Source organism: Cimex lectularius, unplaced genomic scaffold (assembly GCF_000648675.2).
Source record: "Cimex lectularius strain Harlan isolate CLEC.00 unplaced genomic scaffold, Clec_2.1 scaffold53, whole genome shotgun sequence".
In the NCBI taxonomy this organism is placed as follows: Eukaryota; Metazoa; Arthropoda; class Insecta; order Hemiptera; family Cimicidae; genus Cimex; species Cimex lectularius.
The window spans coordinates 630,674-651,211 of NW_019392659.1; the positions used below are offsets into that span (position 1 = coordinate 630,674).

The 20,538-nt window shown below is 35.2% G+C and overlaps 1 protein-coding gene and 1 non-coding gene across 3 annotated transcripts in view; both read right to left on the reverse strand.

Annotated features, from left to right (window-relative positions):
- LOC106669064 (GTPase-activating Rap/Ran-GAP domain-like protein 3) overlaps positions 1-20,538 on the reverse strand; it is a 423,385-nt gene that overhangs the window by 144,380 nt on the left and 258,467 nt on the right. Inside the window, exon 2 of one of the 2 annotated variants that reach the window (XM_024224835.1) lies at positions 658-893. The exons of the other annotated variant lie outside the window; for it this stretch is intronic. Coding sequence (XP_024080603.1) covers positions 658-893 — 236 coding nt within the window. The remainder of the gene's footprint in view (positions 1-657; positions 894-20,538) is intronic. 2 annotated transcript variants of the gene reach the window in all.
- On the reverse strand, positions 17,737-17,809 carry Trnan-guu. The gene has a single exon. It is a non-coding gene; the product is annotated as a tRNA-Asn (tRNA).

A 20,538-nucleotide genomic window follows, 5' to 3' on the forward strand; every position in this document is an offset into this window, starting at 1 on the left:
AGATACGTTGGATTTTGAAAGGGTGGGTAAGGAAGTTGGGATAGAAAGACATTTTTGTATAAGGTCACTTCTTTCAGGTGAAAGGATCCGATAATGCGAAAAAACGTGGGTAATGATTCGTCCTGATTATCATTTCAGGATTATATAGACGAGGATAATTAGGGAAAGGAAAGCCAAATTGTTGAAGAATTAGATTATGTAGAAAAACACCCCTTCAAAATCCAACATGTATAAACATAAAACATCAATATCTCACTGGCACTCTAAACACGACACAAAGAATGGCACAATTACGCAGAAAAAAAACACTTTCAGTGAGCACAAATACATTGATTGAATATAATTTTTTTTGAATTGTATAAATTCATTTTGTTCCATATCCTACATGTATTTGTTAAATTCAAACAATGTTTGTAAATTCCAGGCCCTGAAGAAGATCTCAATAAAGATCGAAACGTTGGTACGATAAAGAAAACGTTTGTCTAAAACCTACGTCACACTAGACCGCATCTCACGATCACCGAATAATCATTGACTAACGGTCACTAAACACCCCACATAACTGTAGAATGTTTTGCAAAATGTGCCAAAACCTTACTTACGTTGATGTGGTATGATTGTTTTTGGCATGAATGAATATTTTTCTTAGTTCCTTACCCATTTGAATATCCTAGCGGGACAGAATGGACGACTCTCAAGGGTTCCTTCATAATAGTTGAGATGGCGTATCCCCCCGAGTGCTGGGCTTGACGTTTCTTTCTGGACCTCCTTCTCGCATGGGTCGTAAAGACCCGTCTCAGAGGTCCCGGTGGCTCTTCCTCTTCGGTTTTAGCGGCCCTTAGATCGAGGGAGGAGCCGCTCCTGCACAGCATCTGCTTCATCATCAGCTCCATCTAAACGAACATGCGTGAAATTTTGCCCCGCACCGTGTACAACACCCAAGGAGATTCCATCGGATGATGATTAATTGAAAGTAGTTGTTTTCGGGACAATTAAATCAAGAAACAAAAGCCGGAGAACAATGGGGTTCGTTGAAAGGAAGAAAGATATATAACCATTATTAAGGACCAGGGTAATCGTCCGATAAAAGCTAATTATTATCTATTATTAGTATATAAACATTTTATACGTAGGTGTATTACTTTTGCTTAATTATCGAGTAGATGTTTTACATAACTTGAAGTCTCATAAACAGGATATGTTTTATTAAACTTCCTAATTTGCTAAAGATATTTTAAGAAAGAATTCGATTGTCAGAAAAAGCGTATATTTTGTCCAACGTTTAAATTTGGAAGTTTCAGATTTCAAAGTTGATAGTTAAAAGATTTTGAGGTATTAATAAATATAAATTTATGTTTCTGTGTGTTTGTTTCTGAAGGAAACAATGTCGTTGTATGCATAGAAATATGAAAATATAGCATTATTGTTAATAATAATTGATCTTAAGAAACTATTTTCATTTGTGTAAAAAAATCAGTGGTCCGCTTGACCAAATAAATTCTTTTCAATTAATTAAGGTTTTGGTTGAAATAAAAAAAGTCAGTGTCACAGCGGGATTCGAGTCCACGACGAGAATAAAATAGATTACACGAAATTTGAACAATGGCTAAAAGGAGGGAAAATTCAAAAGTGGGGGTTGACATGGGAAGTTAGTGTCCGAGTGGATCGGAGTCGCGATAGCTCAACTGGTAGAGCAGCGGCGTTTTTACCCGAAGGTCGTGGGTTCGAATCCCGCTCGTGACACTTGCTTTTTTATCTCAACCAAAATCTTAATTAATTGAAAATTATCTAGTAGTACGGAAAATGATAAAGCAATAAAGCTGTACGCCTTGTTAATTATAATTTGTCTTTCTTTAAATGGATTTCTTACTGTGTAGAACGCTTAAATAGGAATTAATCCCTAACAAATAACAAAAGTTATAATTACGCTTAAAAGAAAGTTTTGTTGAATGAATGAATGCTTTTTATCATTACAGAAATTCCATTAATTGAAAATGAGTTGTAGTTTCTTACAATTTTTCATTTTTTTAAATTGTATTTACGTAGAGAAAAGAATTTAAGAACAAATTATTGCAGACTAATTTTTCATCTAAAATAAATTAGCGTAAGATCCTTAGAAAATAAAATCAATAAAATACCTTGAACAAACCGTTTTTAAAAGCAAAGCTACATAAATATTTATCTACTAAGACAAGTTTCGAAAGTGAATTACGTTAGGGCAAATTTAGAAATCATACATCGATGCGCTGAGGGACAAAAAAGTGGCCACCTTCTTTTTTTAGCAAATACTTTTATTATCCCACAAAAACTAAATTACTATTTAGCCATTTTTACTCAAACATTAAATTTCGATACGTGGATCATCATATGGACAGGCAAGAAAGCTCCCAATTCAAACCTTGAGATAAGGAATGAACAATAAATAAAATTTAATTAATCTTTATGTAAAGTATTTTTTGAAATGGAAAAGCCAGTGTCATGAGCGGGATTAGAACCCCCGATCTTCGGGTAAATACGTTGCTGCTCTACCACTTGAGCTATCGTGACTTCGATCCACTCGGACACTAACTTCCCATCTCAAGGAGGTTAAATTTGAAACGTGATTTAAACGCGAAACGTGAGATGGGAAGTTAGTGTCCGAATGAATCGAAGTCACGATAGCTCAAGAGATAGAGCAGCGGCGTATTTAGTCGAAGATCGTGGGTTCAAATCCCGTCCTGATACTGGCTTTTTCATTTCAACCAATACCTCACATAAAGATTAATTAAGTGATAGAATCATAGCTTTGTTGGAAGATGGAAGTCAAGTGTTTCTGGCCACGGTGATGAATATTCCCGACAACTGTCCGATCATCTTCCATTACCACGAGGATACTGGCGGTTACTCAGATGTGAATCAAGTCGCCATCGGAAAGATAACCGTTTAATTGTTTCAAATGTACTCCGTAATCGATATTCTACCGCTGTTGAGATCAAGCAACGACTTCAACAAGTTATAAATGTTAATGCCAGTTTACGAACTGTAAAGCGCGAGCCCTTTCAAACCTGAATTGCATGCTAGAATGCCTGCCACTCGTCCAGAACTTTTGACAAGGTACAGGTCGGTTAAATTCGCAAGAAATCACATCCATTGGTCTCAGCATGATTGGACTAAAATCTTGTTTTCGGATGAGTCAAGGCTTTGTTTGAAGTCTAATGAGGTCTAGAGGAGAAGAACAGGAGAGCAATGTTCCCGCAACATTTTCACTCCGCAGAAGCTACAGAGCTGGTTTGTTATGATTTGGGCAGGTATTTCTATGGAACTACAAACGTGATATCCATCGAGGGTTCCACAACAGGAGCGCGACACACTGAAAAAGTGACGACGGTTTTATTTTTGTGCTTAACAATGCAAGGTCATACACATTTGGGAACGTTGGTGACTACTTGGAACAGGGTTCAATTCAATGGCTGGAGTGGCCAGAATGAAGTCCTAACTTAAATCATATCGAACACGTATGGGAGGAGTTGCCAAAGAGTCTAAAATGTCGCCCAATGCTACAGAATTGGCAGGAATTCTTAATTGTGCAGTTCGAGGATTTTGAAAACATTCAAAGTTTATACAAAACCTCATACATTCAAAGCCACGTCGAATACAAGCGGCGATCAACGCAAGAGGAGGAAATACTCGGTGCTGAATTCAATATTTTCTTCATTCAGTTTTGGTAAAATGTTTACGCAGTTTAATTTTTTAGTTGATTATATTTTGTATTTTCTTTAGAAATATCTAGTAGACAACAAAAACTAAAAATTATAACTCCATTATATTTAGTGGTCTATTGACCAAATTATTTCTTTCAATTAATTAATCTTTTCATGTAAGGATTTGGTTGAAATAAAAAGCTAGTGTCACGAGCAGGATTCGAACCCACGACCTTAGGCTCAATACCGCTGCTCTAACGACTAGAGCTACCGTGACTTCGATCCACTCGGACACCAACTCCCCAACTCAACCTACAACATTTTGAATTTGCACTCCTTTTCGCCATTTTTCTAAGGTTGTAGGTTGAGATGGGAAGTTGGTGTCCGAATGGATAAAAATCACGATAGGTCAACTGTTCGAGCCGTATTTAGCCGAAGGTCGTAGGTTCGAATCCCGCTCGTGGCACTAGCTTTTTCGTTTCAGCCAAAACCTTACATAAAAAGATTAATTAATTGAGAAAAAATTATAACTTTTTGAAGTATTATTAAAAAAACGAGGGTGGTCACTTTTTTACCTCTCAGTGTGTTTCATGCTCAATAAATATTTTAACCTATTTTCTACACGTCTTTCAGTGCTTTTTGTACTTTACAGGTTAATCAGAAAATAATCATTAACGAGGTATTGCATTTTATAAATTCCGCACAGAAACGTACTTCAGGAGAACGCGAATTAAGTTCAGTTAATTTTATTGTGGAATATTGGTCGACTGGAGGTTTATCCCAAGGGCTGTATTAAGATCAGACGGTCGACATTCGGCCCTGCGATATTAATATAAAACAAGTCCAGGCGAAACGAAACCGACGGTCTACCTCGATGAGGGGCTTCATATTTCAAGAAATTCTACTCGGCCCTTTTACGACTGTCAATTCGTTCAGTCTTGGGACAACAATTGTACCGAAAACGACAAGTTCAAGGCAGTGAACTGTAAGGTGTTTTTGTTGTCGAAAAGTCTCTTGCGTCAGAAGGGGCTTAAAATTTATTGTTTTAGATTAGAACCGACGGGTTCCTCCTTTAAAACGTAAGAAAACCCTTATAAAAAAAGAGCGATACCATTCGGAAATTCTTTATCACAAGGACCTTTTTATCTATACGGTTTAATGCACACTCGGGTTTTCCTTGTTTCCTTGTTTACAATATCTGCGACCTCACAAGGGCGAGTTGTTTCCGTTAGTCGAAAAAACGTATGGGTTTACTCAGTATTTTCCGCTTTTGATTATATACCCTGTTTGAATTTCATTTGCGTTATACATGCTGCGAGAATTTAAATATTGTTGATTTTGTAAAATTCGAATATCAATGTTACTGCCATATATTTTACATGAACTAAATTTCCACTTTAATATACGAACAAGGAAATTACGAAAAGCTACTACATCAAAAAGTACCAACCAAAAATGAGATTATTCTTTATTAAATTGACTAGTTTTCGTGGTCCGCTTGACCAATTAATATCATTAAATTAATTAAGGTTCCGTACTAAAAATAAAAATGGCAAAAAGGAGGGGAAATTCAAAAGGTGGGGTTGAGATGGGAAATTAGTGTCCGAGTGGATCGAGATTACGATAGCTCTAGTGGTTGAGTGGCGGCGTGTCTGGCCGAGGGTCGTGGGTTCGGGTCCCGCTCGTGACACTGATTTTTTTGTCTCAATTAGGAACTTTAATTAATTGAATTATTCTTTATGCTCGTAAGTGGCAGAAAATAAAACAATAATGATATTTTTTTCATTTTTTGGTACTACAAGCACACTTATTTTCCTTCGAACTCGACATTAAAGTAAATGCATTTTTTGACAGTCTCAGAAAAAAATCTCAAAATGATTTACGTATCAAAAATATATTATTTGTATATTAATACGTCGATAAATCTGTATAATTACGTAGTTTATACAAAGCGAGTTAAAAAGACAAGATCCCAGCAGGATGACGAACAAATCATTATAATTTAAACTAAGTTTCAGGTCGTACTTGTCAATAAAATTGACTGCAAACCAAGAAAAAAAACCAATGTCAATAAAGGAAATATCCAGAAAAGAAAAGCCATATCGGTGACGTAATAATAAATTCATTTTTTTTATCTAAAATTTTCTAGCATGTATATATTAATTTTTTCCACGTCCTACATGTATTTGTAAAATTTAAAAAATGTTTATAAATTCCAGGCCCTGAAGATGATCTCAATAAAGATCGAAACGTTGGCACGATAAAGTAAATGTTTTTCTAAAACCTACGTCACACCGGACCGCATCTCATGATCTCCGAATAATCATAAATAATAATAAATGTAAAAAAAAAAACAGTTATTTATTCTTTCAAAACGTAATATTTCCTAATAAATTCCAATGCCTATATATTACAAATAAAATAAAAATACTTGGGAAAATAAATATTTACTACCTTACATTGGCAATATCCCTATTCATTTTTTAGGTTTATTTTAATACATACTAAAAAACAATGTAAACAAAAGATTTTATAGGATATACAAATGTAATTAACACTGGAGAGGGCTCATGTCAATTATTTTCTGTTAATAAAGAAATTTCCATGCTGCAGTACGTTGTTCAACAACCAACAGTATTTTTTTATTTATTACATTGATAAATTTAGACGCATGTTTTTCCAAATAAAACCGAGAAAGTTTTGGAAATTGCTGGGAATGCGGTTACTTCTACTTTATATAACTCACATCCACCCTTGAGAGGATATTTGGAATGAAACCAGTTTATTTCAAGAGGATCACCGCTTATTTCACAAAACGGTGATTTGCGTCCATCTGAAAACAAAGCGATTCTAGGCATATGGAACACCTGCCCTCATGCTGCTATGCATTTTTGGAGCTTTTCACGTAAAGCTTTCTTAAAACCGTGCGTCATTACAATTGTAAACTATATTTCTTCTACTTTTCTCCTTTTTTATGTTGGGTATTTTATTCCATCATCAACGCGAGTTTATTATATTATTCACAATTTTTATGGGATAAGAAGCGACCAACATGATTTCTTCCTGAGTTTGGCGATGACGAGGCGAGCTTGTACATTAAGTACCCGTAGTGAAAATGTCCTTGTTTGTAATGACACAAAATATATTAGGCAAAATGGCGATTTTATTAAACGGGTGCATTGGTTAGGGCAAGATTTTGATCAGGAACGAACATCACGATATGAGATCTCATGACATAACAGAAAGTTATAGTTTTTCATGAAAAACACTTGAACTTACTCGTTTATATGTATATGTATAATTACACATAACCCATTCGTACGTGCAGGTAAATAAAAAGTAAGGAATAAGGATTTCACAAAAAAACGCATTTTCCGAACAATTCAGTTCATCTAAAAAATTGACTGCTGTTAAAATATTTATTAAAGTATTCCCTGATGTCTGCACAAAACGAAATGGGGATCACAACAGGCAAAAGGTTAAAGCAGTTGCACCATTTTTCCTCGGAGTTCACTGCTATTCTAGAAGATCTATTATAGATTTTTTCAATTTCCATACTGTGGCAAGTAAAATATCCTGTCACAAGGGGAGGACTTAACTTCTAACTACGGTTGGAATGACGGGGTCAAACAAATCACTATACAATACTTCTACCTTACAATTTAAAAACCATGGGCTGTGCCGAGATTTGAACCCAGGAACGCTATCCGACTTATCTAGTTTTTGTTATTTTTTTTATTCATCAATTTGTTCAGTTCCCCTTTTAGCATACTTATAGGCGTGCCAATATGCAGTTCTTGTTGAAAGAGTAAAAGGGATACTACTGCTTTGGCTAGGTCTGCCTGTTCCACTCCTTCAATCTCCTGAAGTCCTGATGTACTTGATTTCGTTTTACCGTGTGTTAGAAATATGTTCCGCATTCCCACACCAGTGAATTGTGGCCCACTATGTCTGTAACTACGACGTCGGTATAGTGTGGTTTGAGACCCCCCCCACCCAAGATTCTCAATCCGAGTTCCTTCATTCTATCCTGGGGATGCCACAACCCTTGGTAGGCAAGGGGGGTATCCGGGCACAAAATAAAGCTGCAGCCCAGAGGTCGTGGCAACCTCTAAAGCACAAACAGTACTCGTGTCGGCCTAGGGTCAGCATGGGCGGCGGGTGCCTTAGCAGAGTCACACGAGGGACAGTGCACTAGATCCTGTCTGCATAGACGGAGGAGGGTGTATGGCCATCTGTACCACAGGGTAACTAAACCTTCCAAATTCAGCCCTAGTTACACTGGGAACGGATTCGTGGTGGCGCGTAGTGACGCCCCTGGCGGGAACATAGACAGAAGCTGTCTTCTATCTGCGACCTTCTTGAAGCTTGCGTACGGCCAGCGTAATTACCCCCGACCTCACGGAAGACGTTGCGACCGGACGACAGCGTGTAAGCGTTGAGGACGCGATGATCATGCTATAGCGGGTAGTGAATCGGTGTCTCTGACTCGAGTATGCTTTGCATTGTTGTGCGTATGACCGGCGTGGTACCCTTGGGGAAGCGAAGGATCGGACCACCTAGGCTGAGTCTATGGCGTCCCTCGAATGCGCATGACAGGTGTAGGCTGAGCTCAATAAGAGACTTTACCGTAGGCGGTGCTCATCTTGGGTGTGGTTAGCAATTCCAATTTAAACTAAACCGCTGCCGGGGCGTTCCCGGAAGTTTCTACGCTAGGGGAGCCCCTATACTCAAGGAGATAGAGTGGCCTTCTCTATCTAGGGAGTACGCGGGAGAACAGGCTGATGTATTTCGGCCTGTTTGCCCTTTGCGTGCGGCATACGACCTGATGCACAATGCGGGCCCGACCATTCGGAGTGGAGAAGCGGAGAGCGAGGTTGTCTCGGCCCTTAGGGTCTGGGGCGCCTCTACATCAATGCTGCGACGGTAACACCATTCCATCGTAGCCACGAGCGGGATTCGAACCCAAGACCTTCGGCTAAATGGCTCTGAGCAGCGTATTTAGCCGGAGGTCATGGGTTAGAATCCCGCTCGTGGCACTAACTTTTTCATTTCAGCCAAAACCTTACATAAAAAGATTAATTAACTGAAAGAAATAATTTGGTCAATAAACCACTAAATTTAATGGGATTAAAATAAAATATGGCTTTTGTTGTTTTAATCAATCAAGGCTATAAAACCTGCCGAAATTGGATTGTGATAATAGAAATGATAAAAATTAATTTAAACAATAAATTTGCTAATTACGTTATGTAATAGTTTTGGTTTTGTTGGTTGTCATATTGTAAAAATAATTCGAATGAAAGATTTGAGAACAGAATTTGTTATCGACTGGAACCATCGCGTTGAATAATCTTTTTCATGAAGTCTTGAGTCGACCCAGGAACAAGGCTTATTGTTCTCGGTATTCTTAAAAGTTCCGCTACTCCTTAATAATGTAGCTAACAATAAGACTGTCAAAATCTTATTAAACATCTTAAGTTTTTACCATTTCACTTGCAATTTTGTTGCTCGAAGTATACCATTCTTTCTTCCTTCATTTACTAATTGTTACTTTTTAAATTTACTTTCAGAAGTTAATTGCACCTTTTTGTACAGTTTGTACCATCAACAATTTAACAGACTGAGGCCCCCATTAGCAGCTTTATTATACCTCTAATGTGATTGATTTATTTAAATTAAATGTAAATTCACTTAAATACATTAACGAATTCATGAAAATTAAAATTAATTGTAACTTAGTGTTATTTAAGTAATTGAATTTATGTTCAGAAATGTTTTTTTATTTGCAAAATATATAAAATTAGAAAGTTAAGTAAATTACATTTAAGGATAAACAATTGCAAATTTATACATTAGGGGTATTCACAATGTTTGTAAGATGTTAACTCGTGTTAACCCGAGTAGAGAAATGTCCAGTAAGATCGTGACGCCCCCATCTTTTCTTAGCATGTTAAACGTCAATTTTTCCGCAATGCTGCGCGTGGCGATTGGTACAACGAAAAATAAAGCTATAACAGTCCTTGAAGGCTTGTTGTTGTTTGTTTTGGTTTTCTTTTGTGTTAAATTGTAAATTATCAGAAGTTAATAAAAGAGGAAAATTAATCAACTCTTTCATTCAAAATACTATCTATGCATTCGAAAAGTACTAACAAATGATTTGTGCCGACATACCTAACCTGTATCCTAAGTCTAACAGCCTACAACTTTATAGGTTTGGGATTTATGAACTTTATAGGATGAATGAGAGTATAAGGACAAGTCAGAAATTAACAAAAGAAATGTATTGGGCGGATTTAATTAACGCGAAATTAAGAATAAAAATACGTGTAAACAAAAAACAGCTGTTAAATTTATGGCTGCCATGTTGGTTACCAACGCTCTAACGGATAATAATGTGACTATATTTTTGACGGAACACCTAACATTAGCTCTGGCCTCTTAAATCGATCAATGTTTTTTTTTCTTTTTTTTTTTTAACGAGGGTTCGCAACAGCAGAGGTCATATTAACCCTCAAGGTGCCGGTTCGAATGCAGGGCCACTGGATTCGAACCCGGGACCGTTACCTTACAGTGATGAGCGCCGTGTCAAAGACTAAACCTTGCTGCCACCGACGCCCCTCCCCATCGATCAATGTTAACAAGCCGATTCTTAAAAGTATACGTCATCATTTTTCTCGATTTAACAGGACCTAACAGAGTTAACATGGTTACCACAAAGAACGTGAATACCCCTATTGTTGTAATAGGTTTTCCCCGAACTATTTACACTATTCCACTTTGTAAATACCCCTATTATTTGTTTTTACTATTTTAAAAACGGCAAAACATATACTCACAACATCCCAAAGTTCTATATTTTTCCATAGAATTTGCTTTTTGTTATGTCCACGTTTTCTTCTTTTCTTACATTTTTAAGGATGAATTATTTATAAGCAGGATATTTATTTTACTACCCACTTGCGGAAGAAATTATTTCCATAACTCGTCTTCTTTCCCTCTAAGCCTGTTGTGTCAGAATTGAAAGCGAACATAAAGTACATAGTAAGCATGTATACAGATGAATAAATTTTGTACTGGAAAATCCAGCAATATAATTATTCACATGGAATCTGCTGATGCTGTTAGAATTTTAGTAACTTGGCTCATTAAAGAGACTGTTGATCGAAATTTTTGCACAAAAATAGTTGATTATTTTTTTACAATTTTTTGATGTCGCTTTCATTCTACAAAAAGTTACCAGAAAACTAAAAATTAATCGATTTGAACTGGAGATACATATTAAAATTTTCCTCCAGAAGTTGATAATTTCAATTTATCGTGTTTCTGCTTAAAAAGTTGTTTTTATCCTTCGAAAAAACGATACTAGATATAAGTAAATGTAAAATAATGGCAATATGTGTATCTGAACGTTGGTCTTTAAAGGTCGGTTAAAAAACCAACAAAAATTAAATTTTCATATTTTATCAATTATGTTTTCAATTTTGTTTCTTTGTTTACCCTTTTTTTCGTTTTAGAGATAATGAAGTTTTCTTTCATCACTAAATTATTTCAATTTATAGTATAACGGATTCTTGTGTTTGAAGTTTACATTTTCAATTTTTTTTCCAACCAGTTGCGAGATAAATTTAAATTATCGAGTTCGAAGGGAAAACTCCAATATATCCAGAAAAATTCGATGAATTTTTGCGTTTCCGATATCAGTTTTATAATTCCTGACGGTTGCTTCTTTTTTCGGCTTTATTTTTAGAATTTGCACTTTCTTTCAACTTTTTTATCCGCCAGGTTCTCAACTGTTGCCATCGTCTCCTAGCATTCCTTTGTCACGAATCAAGTCCCTAATGATCCCTTTTTTAGATTATCTTTTTGTTTGATGGTATTTCCAATTTGAAATATATAGCTAATCCAGTCAATAGTTTGATTGACAAACATTTCATGTTTGTTCGGCTTTCTGACAATCCCTTCATGTAGTGTTAATATGATTTATTTCCTTTTTTTATGGAAAGTCGTTCCAAATGTGTGAAAAAAAAAATCTTTTTCAAAAATTCATCGTTTCGTTCTGGAGATATTGAGGTTTATTGCGAAACTTGTTATTTTTTAAAGGTAGTTATAAAAACATCAAATCAAATTTTCTTATTCGTAGCTCCGGAACAAATCAATATTTTATTTTTTAAATTTTAGAAAGGAAAGGATTTTCAAATTGTTTGAAAAAAAGTTGAAAAAATGCTGAACACCTAGTCGGCTTAATGTCCAATTTATTAAAACTTTAGTAGTACCAGCAGATTCTAAATGAAAAATTACTTTTGAAACTCTATTGTTTTACAATGAAATAAGCTGCGCAAAAATACCAATTCATGTATTTTATAAAATCGCACATGGTATCCGTACATACTAATAAATACTCGATGAACATACTAAATGTACTACTAAAAACTTAAAAGATAAAGATTATTTGGAGAGCGTGAGAAGCGGTCTGGTGTGACCTAGTTTAGAAAAACATTTTCTTTATCGTGCCAACGTTTCGACCTTTATTGAGATCATCTTCAGGGCCTGGGATTGATAAACAGATCGAAACTTTGGCACGGTAAAGAAAACGTTTTTCTAACGGTCACTAAAAACCACAGATTAAAAGATAAAGTATAAAAATGAAAAACTTACGAAAATACGATAGTAGCAATTTTATCTCTACTTGGAAATTGGGTTCGTAATGTAATTGTTTTACCATTTTAATATGCATAGATAAAGGAATGAGTTGTTAACACGCCTTTTAGAAATAAAATTAACAGGCCATTAACACGGCCACCAAGCTTAATTTTACCCAAATATTAATCCCATTACTAGAGCAGACAATGTACACGGCAGTGCGTCAGTATCATTTGAATAATTGTGAAAATCTATGCAGATCATTTTTGACAACACTAATAGGAACAATGATTATTTGAAGATCGTGAGATGAGGTCTGGTATGATGTAGGCTTTAGAAAGACATTTTCTTTATCGCCCAACGCTTCCAACTTCATTGAGATCATCTTCAGAGCCTGGTATTTACGAACGTTGTTTAAATCTTACAAATACATGTAGGATGTGAGAATTGTTTTTCTAAATTCTACTTTACTAAAAATTTTTAGCATTGTATAAATTCACAACTTTTTGTCCACATCTTACATGTATTTGTAAAATTCAAACAATGTTTATAAATCTCAGGCCCTGAAGATGATCTCAACAAAGATCGAAACGTTGGCACAATAAAGTAAATGTTTTTCTAAAGCCTACGTCACACCATACCGCATCTCACGATCTCCGAATAATCATTAACTAACGGTCACAAAACACACAAAAATAGGAAGAATATTCGAAATTTATCAAGAACAATTCAAACACAGAAACATTTTTTTAGCTAACCATGTGAATTTGATTAAAATATGAACTAGAATATAACTAAACTATCACTAAGAAAGCGCAAATATGTGAATTAGACAAAACACTTAAATAAACGATACACATTGAATGTAAGCATGTAAGCAAGGGATACGAAGTCCGTATAAAACCAATTTTATCATTATTGGCCCCAATAGAAAAGCAAAACAAAGTGCAGACCCACGTGGACACCTTGTTACTTTCAATAAATTATACAACAAATTGGGAGGCTTGCGAAACTTTCTCGTGGGAAAAAGGAACACTTGAGCAGATTGGACGTAAGGTCGCCGAGGTCCGAGTGTCAAAGTACTGACAATTGGTCATAGAACGACCTCCGTTAATTATTTGTCTGAACGTCCTGCTGGCTACGTCTATTCAGATTTATGGCCGAACAATGGTCCTGTTTAATTTAGTATAGGGTTAATTGTTTCAACAAAAACAAAGACGGTTAATATGGTTGGAACTAATTAGTATGCTTCTACTTTATTTTTAACGTTACCCTTGTATTAGTTTATTAGTGAAAACCTACTTAAAGGCTTATGTAGAGTAGAGGTTATTCAGCAAATGAATCATACGTTATATTCTCATATGCTTTCTTGCATATAAGGGTGGTTCATTTTTGGACCCACTGTAAGAACTTAGGCACTGGTACAACTTCTTAATTATCTAACTTAAATCAATTTCTTGGAAAGAAGTGAAAGAATTTACTCTAATTCCAATTTCATGAATGAAACTGCGTACATTCCAAAATTGAAAAAGTTTTAATTAATATAGAAAATCGCATCATAGTCTTTCCAGCGAATGATGCATTATTTTTCCCCTGTGCATCAAAAATTTATATTCAAAATGTCACATGTATAAAAAAACGTAAGAGAAAACATTTCTGATAAAGTCTTGGTTGAGATAAAAATGTCAGTGTCACGAGCGGGATTCCAACCCACGACCTTCTGCTAAATACGGTTCTGCTTTCCCACTTGAGCTATTGGTAGAGCAGCCGCATATTTAGCCGAATGTCGTGGGTTCGAATCCCGCTCGTGACCCTGACTTTTTTATCTCGACCAAGACCTTACATAAAAATAATAATTAATTGACAGAAATACCTTGTCAATTGACCAGTAAAACATAAACGGTTTATGATAAATTACAATTCACACATTTTCGTGGTCCGCTTGTCCAATTAATATTTTTCAATTAATTAACGTTGTTACTTGAGATAAATTACAGTGTTGGGAACTTTAATAGATATAATCAAAATTATGAAAGAAAACTTGCATCATATAATTATAATTATTATTGTAAATGCTATCACAGGACTACAGGAAATCATGCAGTCAAAAAATACAAAACTTTGCCTGCAAATTTACCAAATACAACAAAACGTTACACAAAGCACATTTGAAAATAAACACGCACTGTTTCAAATATTCAAAACATTCAAATTACCACTACCACCAACTAATATCATTTAACATTAAAGACCTAATTTACCTGCAGTAAAACGCACCAAAATGTGCAATAAATACCTCAAAACGTAAAACATTTAATAAAGCGAAAATTCATATTTAAGTCAAATCATTCAAAATTAAGTCAAAGCCTAAAATTGTTTCCATAACAAAATTAGTCCTAACTTGAAATTATATATTTCATCATTGAGCACCTTCCGAATGGTGCGATTTAAACTGCAAGCCCCCGCGTTGCCAAAGCCGACCTAGATCGATTAGGATAATCTTTCTAATCTGTACAGTCATTGATAACTATTTATACATTTTGTTTTCAAATACATTAAAAGAGGACAAACATATTGTTTGATTGTAATTTAGCCATTGTTATTAGGCAAATATTTCCATAAGTTCTGTGCAAATTAATTAATAAATAATAACTATCGACATGGAGATTTATCTCACTAAGGTGATCAGGAGCGCAGCAACAGCCGTTTATCATCGTTTCATATAAAGAATAATCCCATTACAAGACGGGAGGATATCTGAGCACAATTTTAATAATTGGTTATAATAGTTGGTTGGTTCAGGGATATGAACGCAATACGCAAGAAGAATTTGAACTAACCCAAAATTTAGTTGTCTCATCACTTATCATTATAATTTCTTTCAATTAATTAATCTTTATGTAAGATATTTGTTGAAACGAAAAAGTTAGTGTCAGGAGCGAGATTCGAACACACGACCTTCGGATAGATACGCCGCTGCTCGACCACTTGAGCTATCGTGACTTTCATCCACTCGAACACCAACTTCCCATCTCAAGCTACATTTCGAATTTTCCATCCTTTTTGCCATTTTTCAAATATCGTGTAATCAGGATTAGATTTTCGGTGACAAATGAGTAGTCCGTGTAGATCGAAGTCACGATAGTTCAAGTGGTTGAGCAGCGGCTTATCGAGCCAGGTACTGAGTTCGAATCCCGCTCATGACACTAACTTTTTCATTTCAACCAAAACCTAATAAAGATTAATTAATTGAAGGAAGTTATTTTGTCAATCGACCACGAAATATAATGGATATCATTATAATATTGAAATGCAGAAGTATTCTTCTTAAGAAAACTAAGATTTTAATTACTTTTGTCATTAACTTGAGTAATAAGAGAAGTAATTGGCAAAATACCGCCAAGTCGCTAATTTCATATATTTTACAATTGCTATCCCTGTAAAATTTACAAGGATTAATAGGTGTTTGTTTGTTTCGACAAAATGATATAAATATAGATTTGTCAACATTAAGAGAAATTTCTCGCCAAGAAGTCTATTAAAATCTTCCTGCAATAGCACATTTCCTTTACCATTATTTACAATAGCAAATACTTTTATATCGACTGCCAGCACTGAAAATTACGCATAATTAAAATTGGATGAGACTTCATTTTATACATACAGACCAAAAAGCTGAGTGATCCGACGCAAGATCATTGGGGGAGACCCCATGGATTACTCCTATGATATTATGATTTCTATTGTAAAGATAGAACCGAATCTAATCAAACTAAATTCTACCAAACCTAAACTGTTAAAGCGTATAAATACATATTCATTATCATGTAATTATTTATATTAAAATTAATCGATTAATTACAATTAATTGAGGTTTTTAGTTGAGATAAAAAAGTCAATGGCTCGAGAGGGATTCGAACCCACGATCTTCGGCTAGATTCGCCGCTGCTCTACCACTTGAGCTATCGTGACCTCGATCCACTCGGACACTAACTTCCCATCTCAACCCCACCTTTTGAATTTTTTCCTCCTTTTTGCCATTTTTCAAATGTCATGTAATCGGATCTCAACTAAAAACCTTAATTAATTGTAATATATCAATTGGTCAAGCGGACCACGAAATTAGTGAAATTAATCGTTTTAACTATTTTTTGGAAACTTCGACGAAGCACATTACCGAAAAGATTTATCGCTTCACCTCTGCCACCAGTGTTTCAAAAATTCATGGACATCAGTGCAGCCATTCCGATGATGAAAAAAAATTTCTTACTGTATTCCCGTGATTTGATTATTTGAAAGTGGTGAATATATATAATCTAACCTAATCTTTCTCTTCATAAGCTTCATGTCTTATAATTACGAATATATGTATTTATTAGCGAGAATTTTGCTTGGACGGGATTAAATGATAACAGGCCGTTGGACAGGGTATCCAATACCTCGACGGACTGGTAGCAAGGGGTATAGTATGAATGATGAGCGGCCATTGTATGTTTTCAATTGTAAATAATTTTGTAGGTATAAATTAGTGTGGAAGATATACGAATAACTGTATTTATCTACGATAATGATGATGGATGTATATGTTTACTGTTATAGGCTATAGGTTGTCGTATAAATGATGATGGGTCACCATCGGAATATAGAGTACTATCGTAGCCCGTCATATAGAAAGCTGTTTTTGTGAATGTGATTGGTGCAAAAGAAGGTATAGAATATAAACCAGCAAAAAATATGAAGGAGAGCCGAGTATGATGTTGATATTTGTCGGGGGAAAATATATTTTAATTTTTTCATCCATAAATTAATAATAATGATCAAAAAAAGTTAAAAATGCAATTTTGTTCAGTAAAACATAAAAACATATTTTTTCATGATTCAAATGTCTTTCTTGGATCCGTTATATCTAGTGGTCTATTGACCAAATTTCTTCTTTCAATTAAATAATCGTTTTATGTAAGGTTTTTGGTGTCGGAGTGGATTGAAGTCACGATTGCTCAAGTGGTACAGCAGCGGGGTATTTAGCCGAAGGTCGTGGGTTCGAATCCCGCTCGTGACACTAGCTTTTTCATTTCAACCAAAAGCATTATATAAAAAGATGAAGTAATTTCTTTCTTGGTTTGAAAGATAGGAAGAAAAGATGCAATTGCATAAAAATTCGGTCTTTACAAATTATAAATGTACGTCCATTGATTCCAATATAGGAATAACATACACTGTACAATAACTGTGACAATGGATACGCACAACTATCAAACATAATACAGAAAACGACAGAAGTAAAATTCTTCAACTTCCTGAAATACATCGAAAGACAGACTTGAAATGAGAAACTTCGACCAAACTCAACTTAAAACCCAAAATATAAATAATTAATCTTTATATAAGGTCTTGATTGAGATAAGAAAGTCAGTGTCACGAGCGGGATTCGAACCCACGACCTTCGGCTAAACACGCCGCTGCTCTACCCCTTGAGCTATCGTGACTTCGATTCACTCAGCCCACCGGCCACCTTTCGAATTTTCCCTGTTTTCTGCCATTTTTCAATGGTCGATCGGACCACAAACTTTAATGGATCTAAATATAATTTTAAAACGGCTATGTCAGGAGTATTTGTACATACAAATCTCTTTGTCCTTCCCATTATATTTACTATTTAAAACAAAAATTAACCATTAAAAAGTGTTTGTGTAGCTTATTACAGCCTCATTTAGATGTTGATGTCAGATCGGCCGTTTTTTACGAAGGAATTTAGCGGATTTAATTCTCAATAATTCCACGGAATATCAATCGGAAAAGGCCTTCAAAGTTAATAGGAAACGAAAACCTAATCGAGGAAGAACGCACGCTCACAAAGACCTTACAAGCCTTTACTACAAATTGAGTATTTTGCATCGAGAAACTTAATATTTTAGGATATAGGGAAAAAGCTTTTACCCGGGTATGCCACTGTTGGCGATTTGGATCCAACTGTTACCGAACGAACCGCAGAGACATAACTTTTGCCCTAGATCCACGCCTACGTTGCATTTTGGATTTCATCTCCACCACGACCACAGCAATAATATGGACACTTCACAGTTGTTTTATAAATTAAAACTAAACTTTACTATTTCAGCAGCATATAATCAAAAAATGAAATCTTCTTAACGTTTAACAATACGTGAAGTTCCTATTCTGCCTGATTTTCTGTGAGATAATTGTAATTTTACAAATAGTTAAATTATACTGGTTTCTAATATACTGATGAGTGCTTCGATTCTGCTGAAATCTAGCATCAGGTTTGGCCGAATACGCATGTATGAATTTTACTGGGTATAATTTTTTATTTACATAGCTACATGGGATGCAGAGCATTGTTGCACCCTTTTGCTCCTCGTCTTCACTACAAGAAGCATTTTATCTTTAAACATACATTAAACCTTAAATAGTTTAAGGGGACATATTTAAAAAAAAAACTTGCATTACGCAAAACAATAAGAATATTCATGTACATGCTATACACAACAAATCAACTAAAAGTCCAGGACGTAAAGCCTATTTACCCCGACGTCTTTCCAATAATTCTAAGAACAATATTTCGTACTCCCTCGAGCTTAGCAAAAGTGGAATTGGGCATATTCCCCCAAATTGGAGCACCAGTTTAATTTATTAACGGAGGTATTTCAAGTTCATAAATAATTTTTGTTCTTTCACTGACCATACATGAACGCTTATTAAAGACAGGATCCTTGCATTTGAGAATATTTTTTCCCGATATGATGTCCAAAATTAAGCCTGAAATCCAGAGTCATTCCCAGGCATTTAACATTCTTATCCCATGGAATCGGCGCCCGTTTATGTTGATATGATTGACATGTTCTAGTCTAACTCGAGTATAGCCTCAGTGTTGAGCTTAGGTCTGATTATATTATATTAGGTCTGATTCTCCATTTTTCAAAATTTTTAAACACCTATCTACAGTTGCTGATAATTCTCTGCAAATAGAATCAACTCTGACTTAATAATGGCCGTAACATCAGCAAATAGAACCAGTTTAAGTGTAGCTTTGAGCTTGCAAAGATTATTTATAAAGATGTTAAATAATTCATTAAATTTGGTGGTCCGATTCCAATTAATTAATTAATCTCAAAATTCGAAAGGTTGGGTTGAGATGGGAAGTTAGTGTCCGAGCGGATCAAAGTCACGATAGCTCAAGTGGTAGTGCAGCGGCGTATTTAGCCAAAGGTCGCGGGTTCGAATCCCGTTCGTGACATTGACTTTTTTATCTCAACCAAAGCCTTAATTAATAGAAACACTAAAAACCAGTAATATTTAAAAATTAAAAATGTAATTACTTAAAAACGTTTATGTACCTAATTCACAATAAGTTAATAATAATACGTCTTTGGTCATTCGGACCAAGAAACCTAATAGATTTATTTTTCTATTTCCCTTTTCTTTGTTACCGTCATTAACAATTAACTTCCTTTCCAATGTTGAATAACCCCGAATCAGAAATCCAGTCCAGAAATCCCCATTCTCGAATTCCTTTGAGTTAAATGGGACCTATGATCAAAGAAAATTTCCCAGATTTACCGAGCCCCTACTCTGTCACAGTCACATAAATACAGCAGAATACAAATTCACGTTTTACAAAAGTGTCACACAACACCCATTATGACACCACAAGAATAGCACCACACTACCACATTTTTGGTGGGTAAGAAATACTTGGTTCAAAGTTTATATTTGCATCTGTACTGTATTTTTTTCAATCAATGCTTAGTAATTCACCCAAGCCCTGAAGATGACTCGAATAAAAGTCGAAACGACGGCAAAAAAATGAAAAATGTTTTTATAAGCGGCCTCATTTTTGACTGCTCCTCACGAATCCGACAAATTATTTAACGTGATGACTTTCGATCTTTTCGTACAACGACGTTTTTCTTTGAGTTAAGGTTTAACGCAAAAAACCCTCATTGAGAAAAAGGATAGGATGATCAAATAATAAGCCTGGGGTAAAAAAGTTTTAATTTGTATAACACACCCTAATCCATACTTTGACGAACCCGGCAAAAATCTAAAAATAACCAAGTTACTTACAATTTGGTATTGGTTGAGATAAAATGGCAAAAAGGAGGGAAAATTCAAAAGGTGGGGTTGAGATGGGATGTTAGCGCCCCAGTGGATCGAAGTCACAATAGCTCAAGTGGTAGAGCAGCGGCGTATTTAG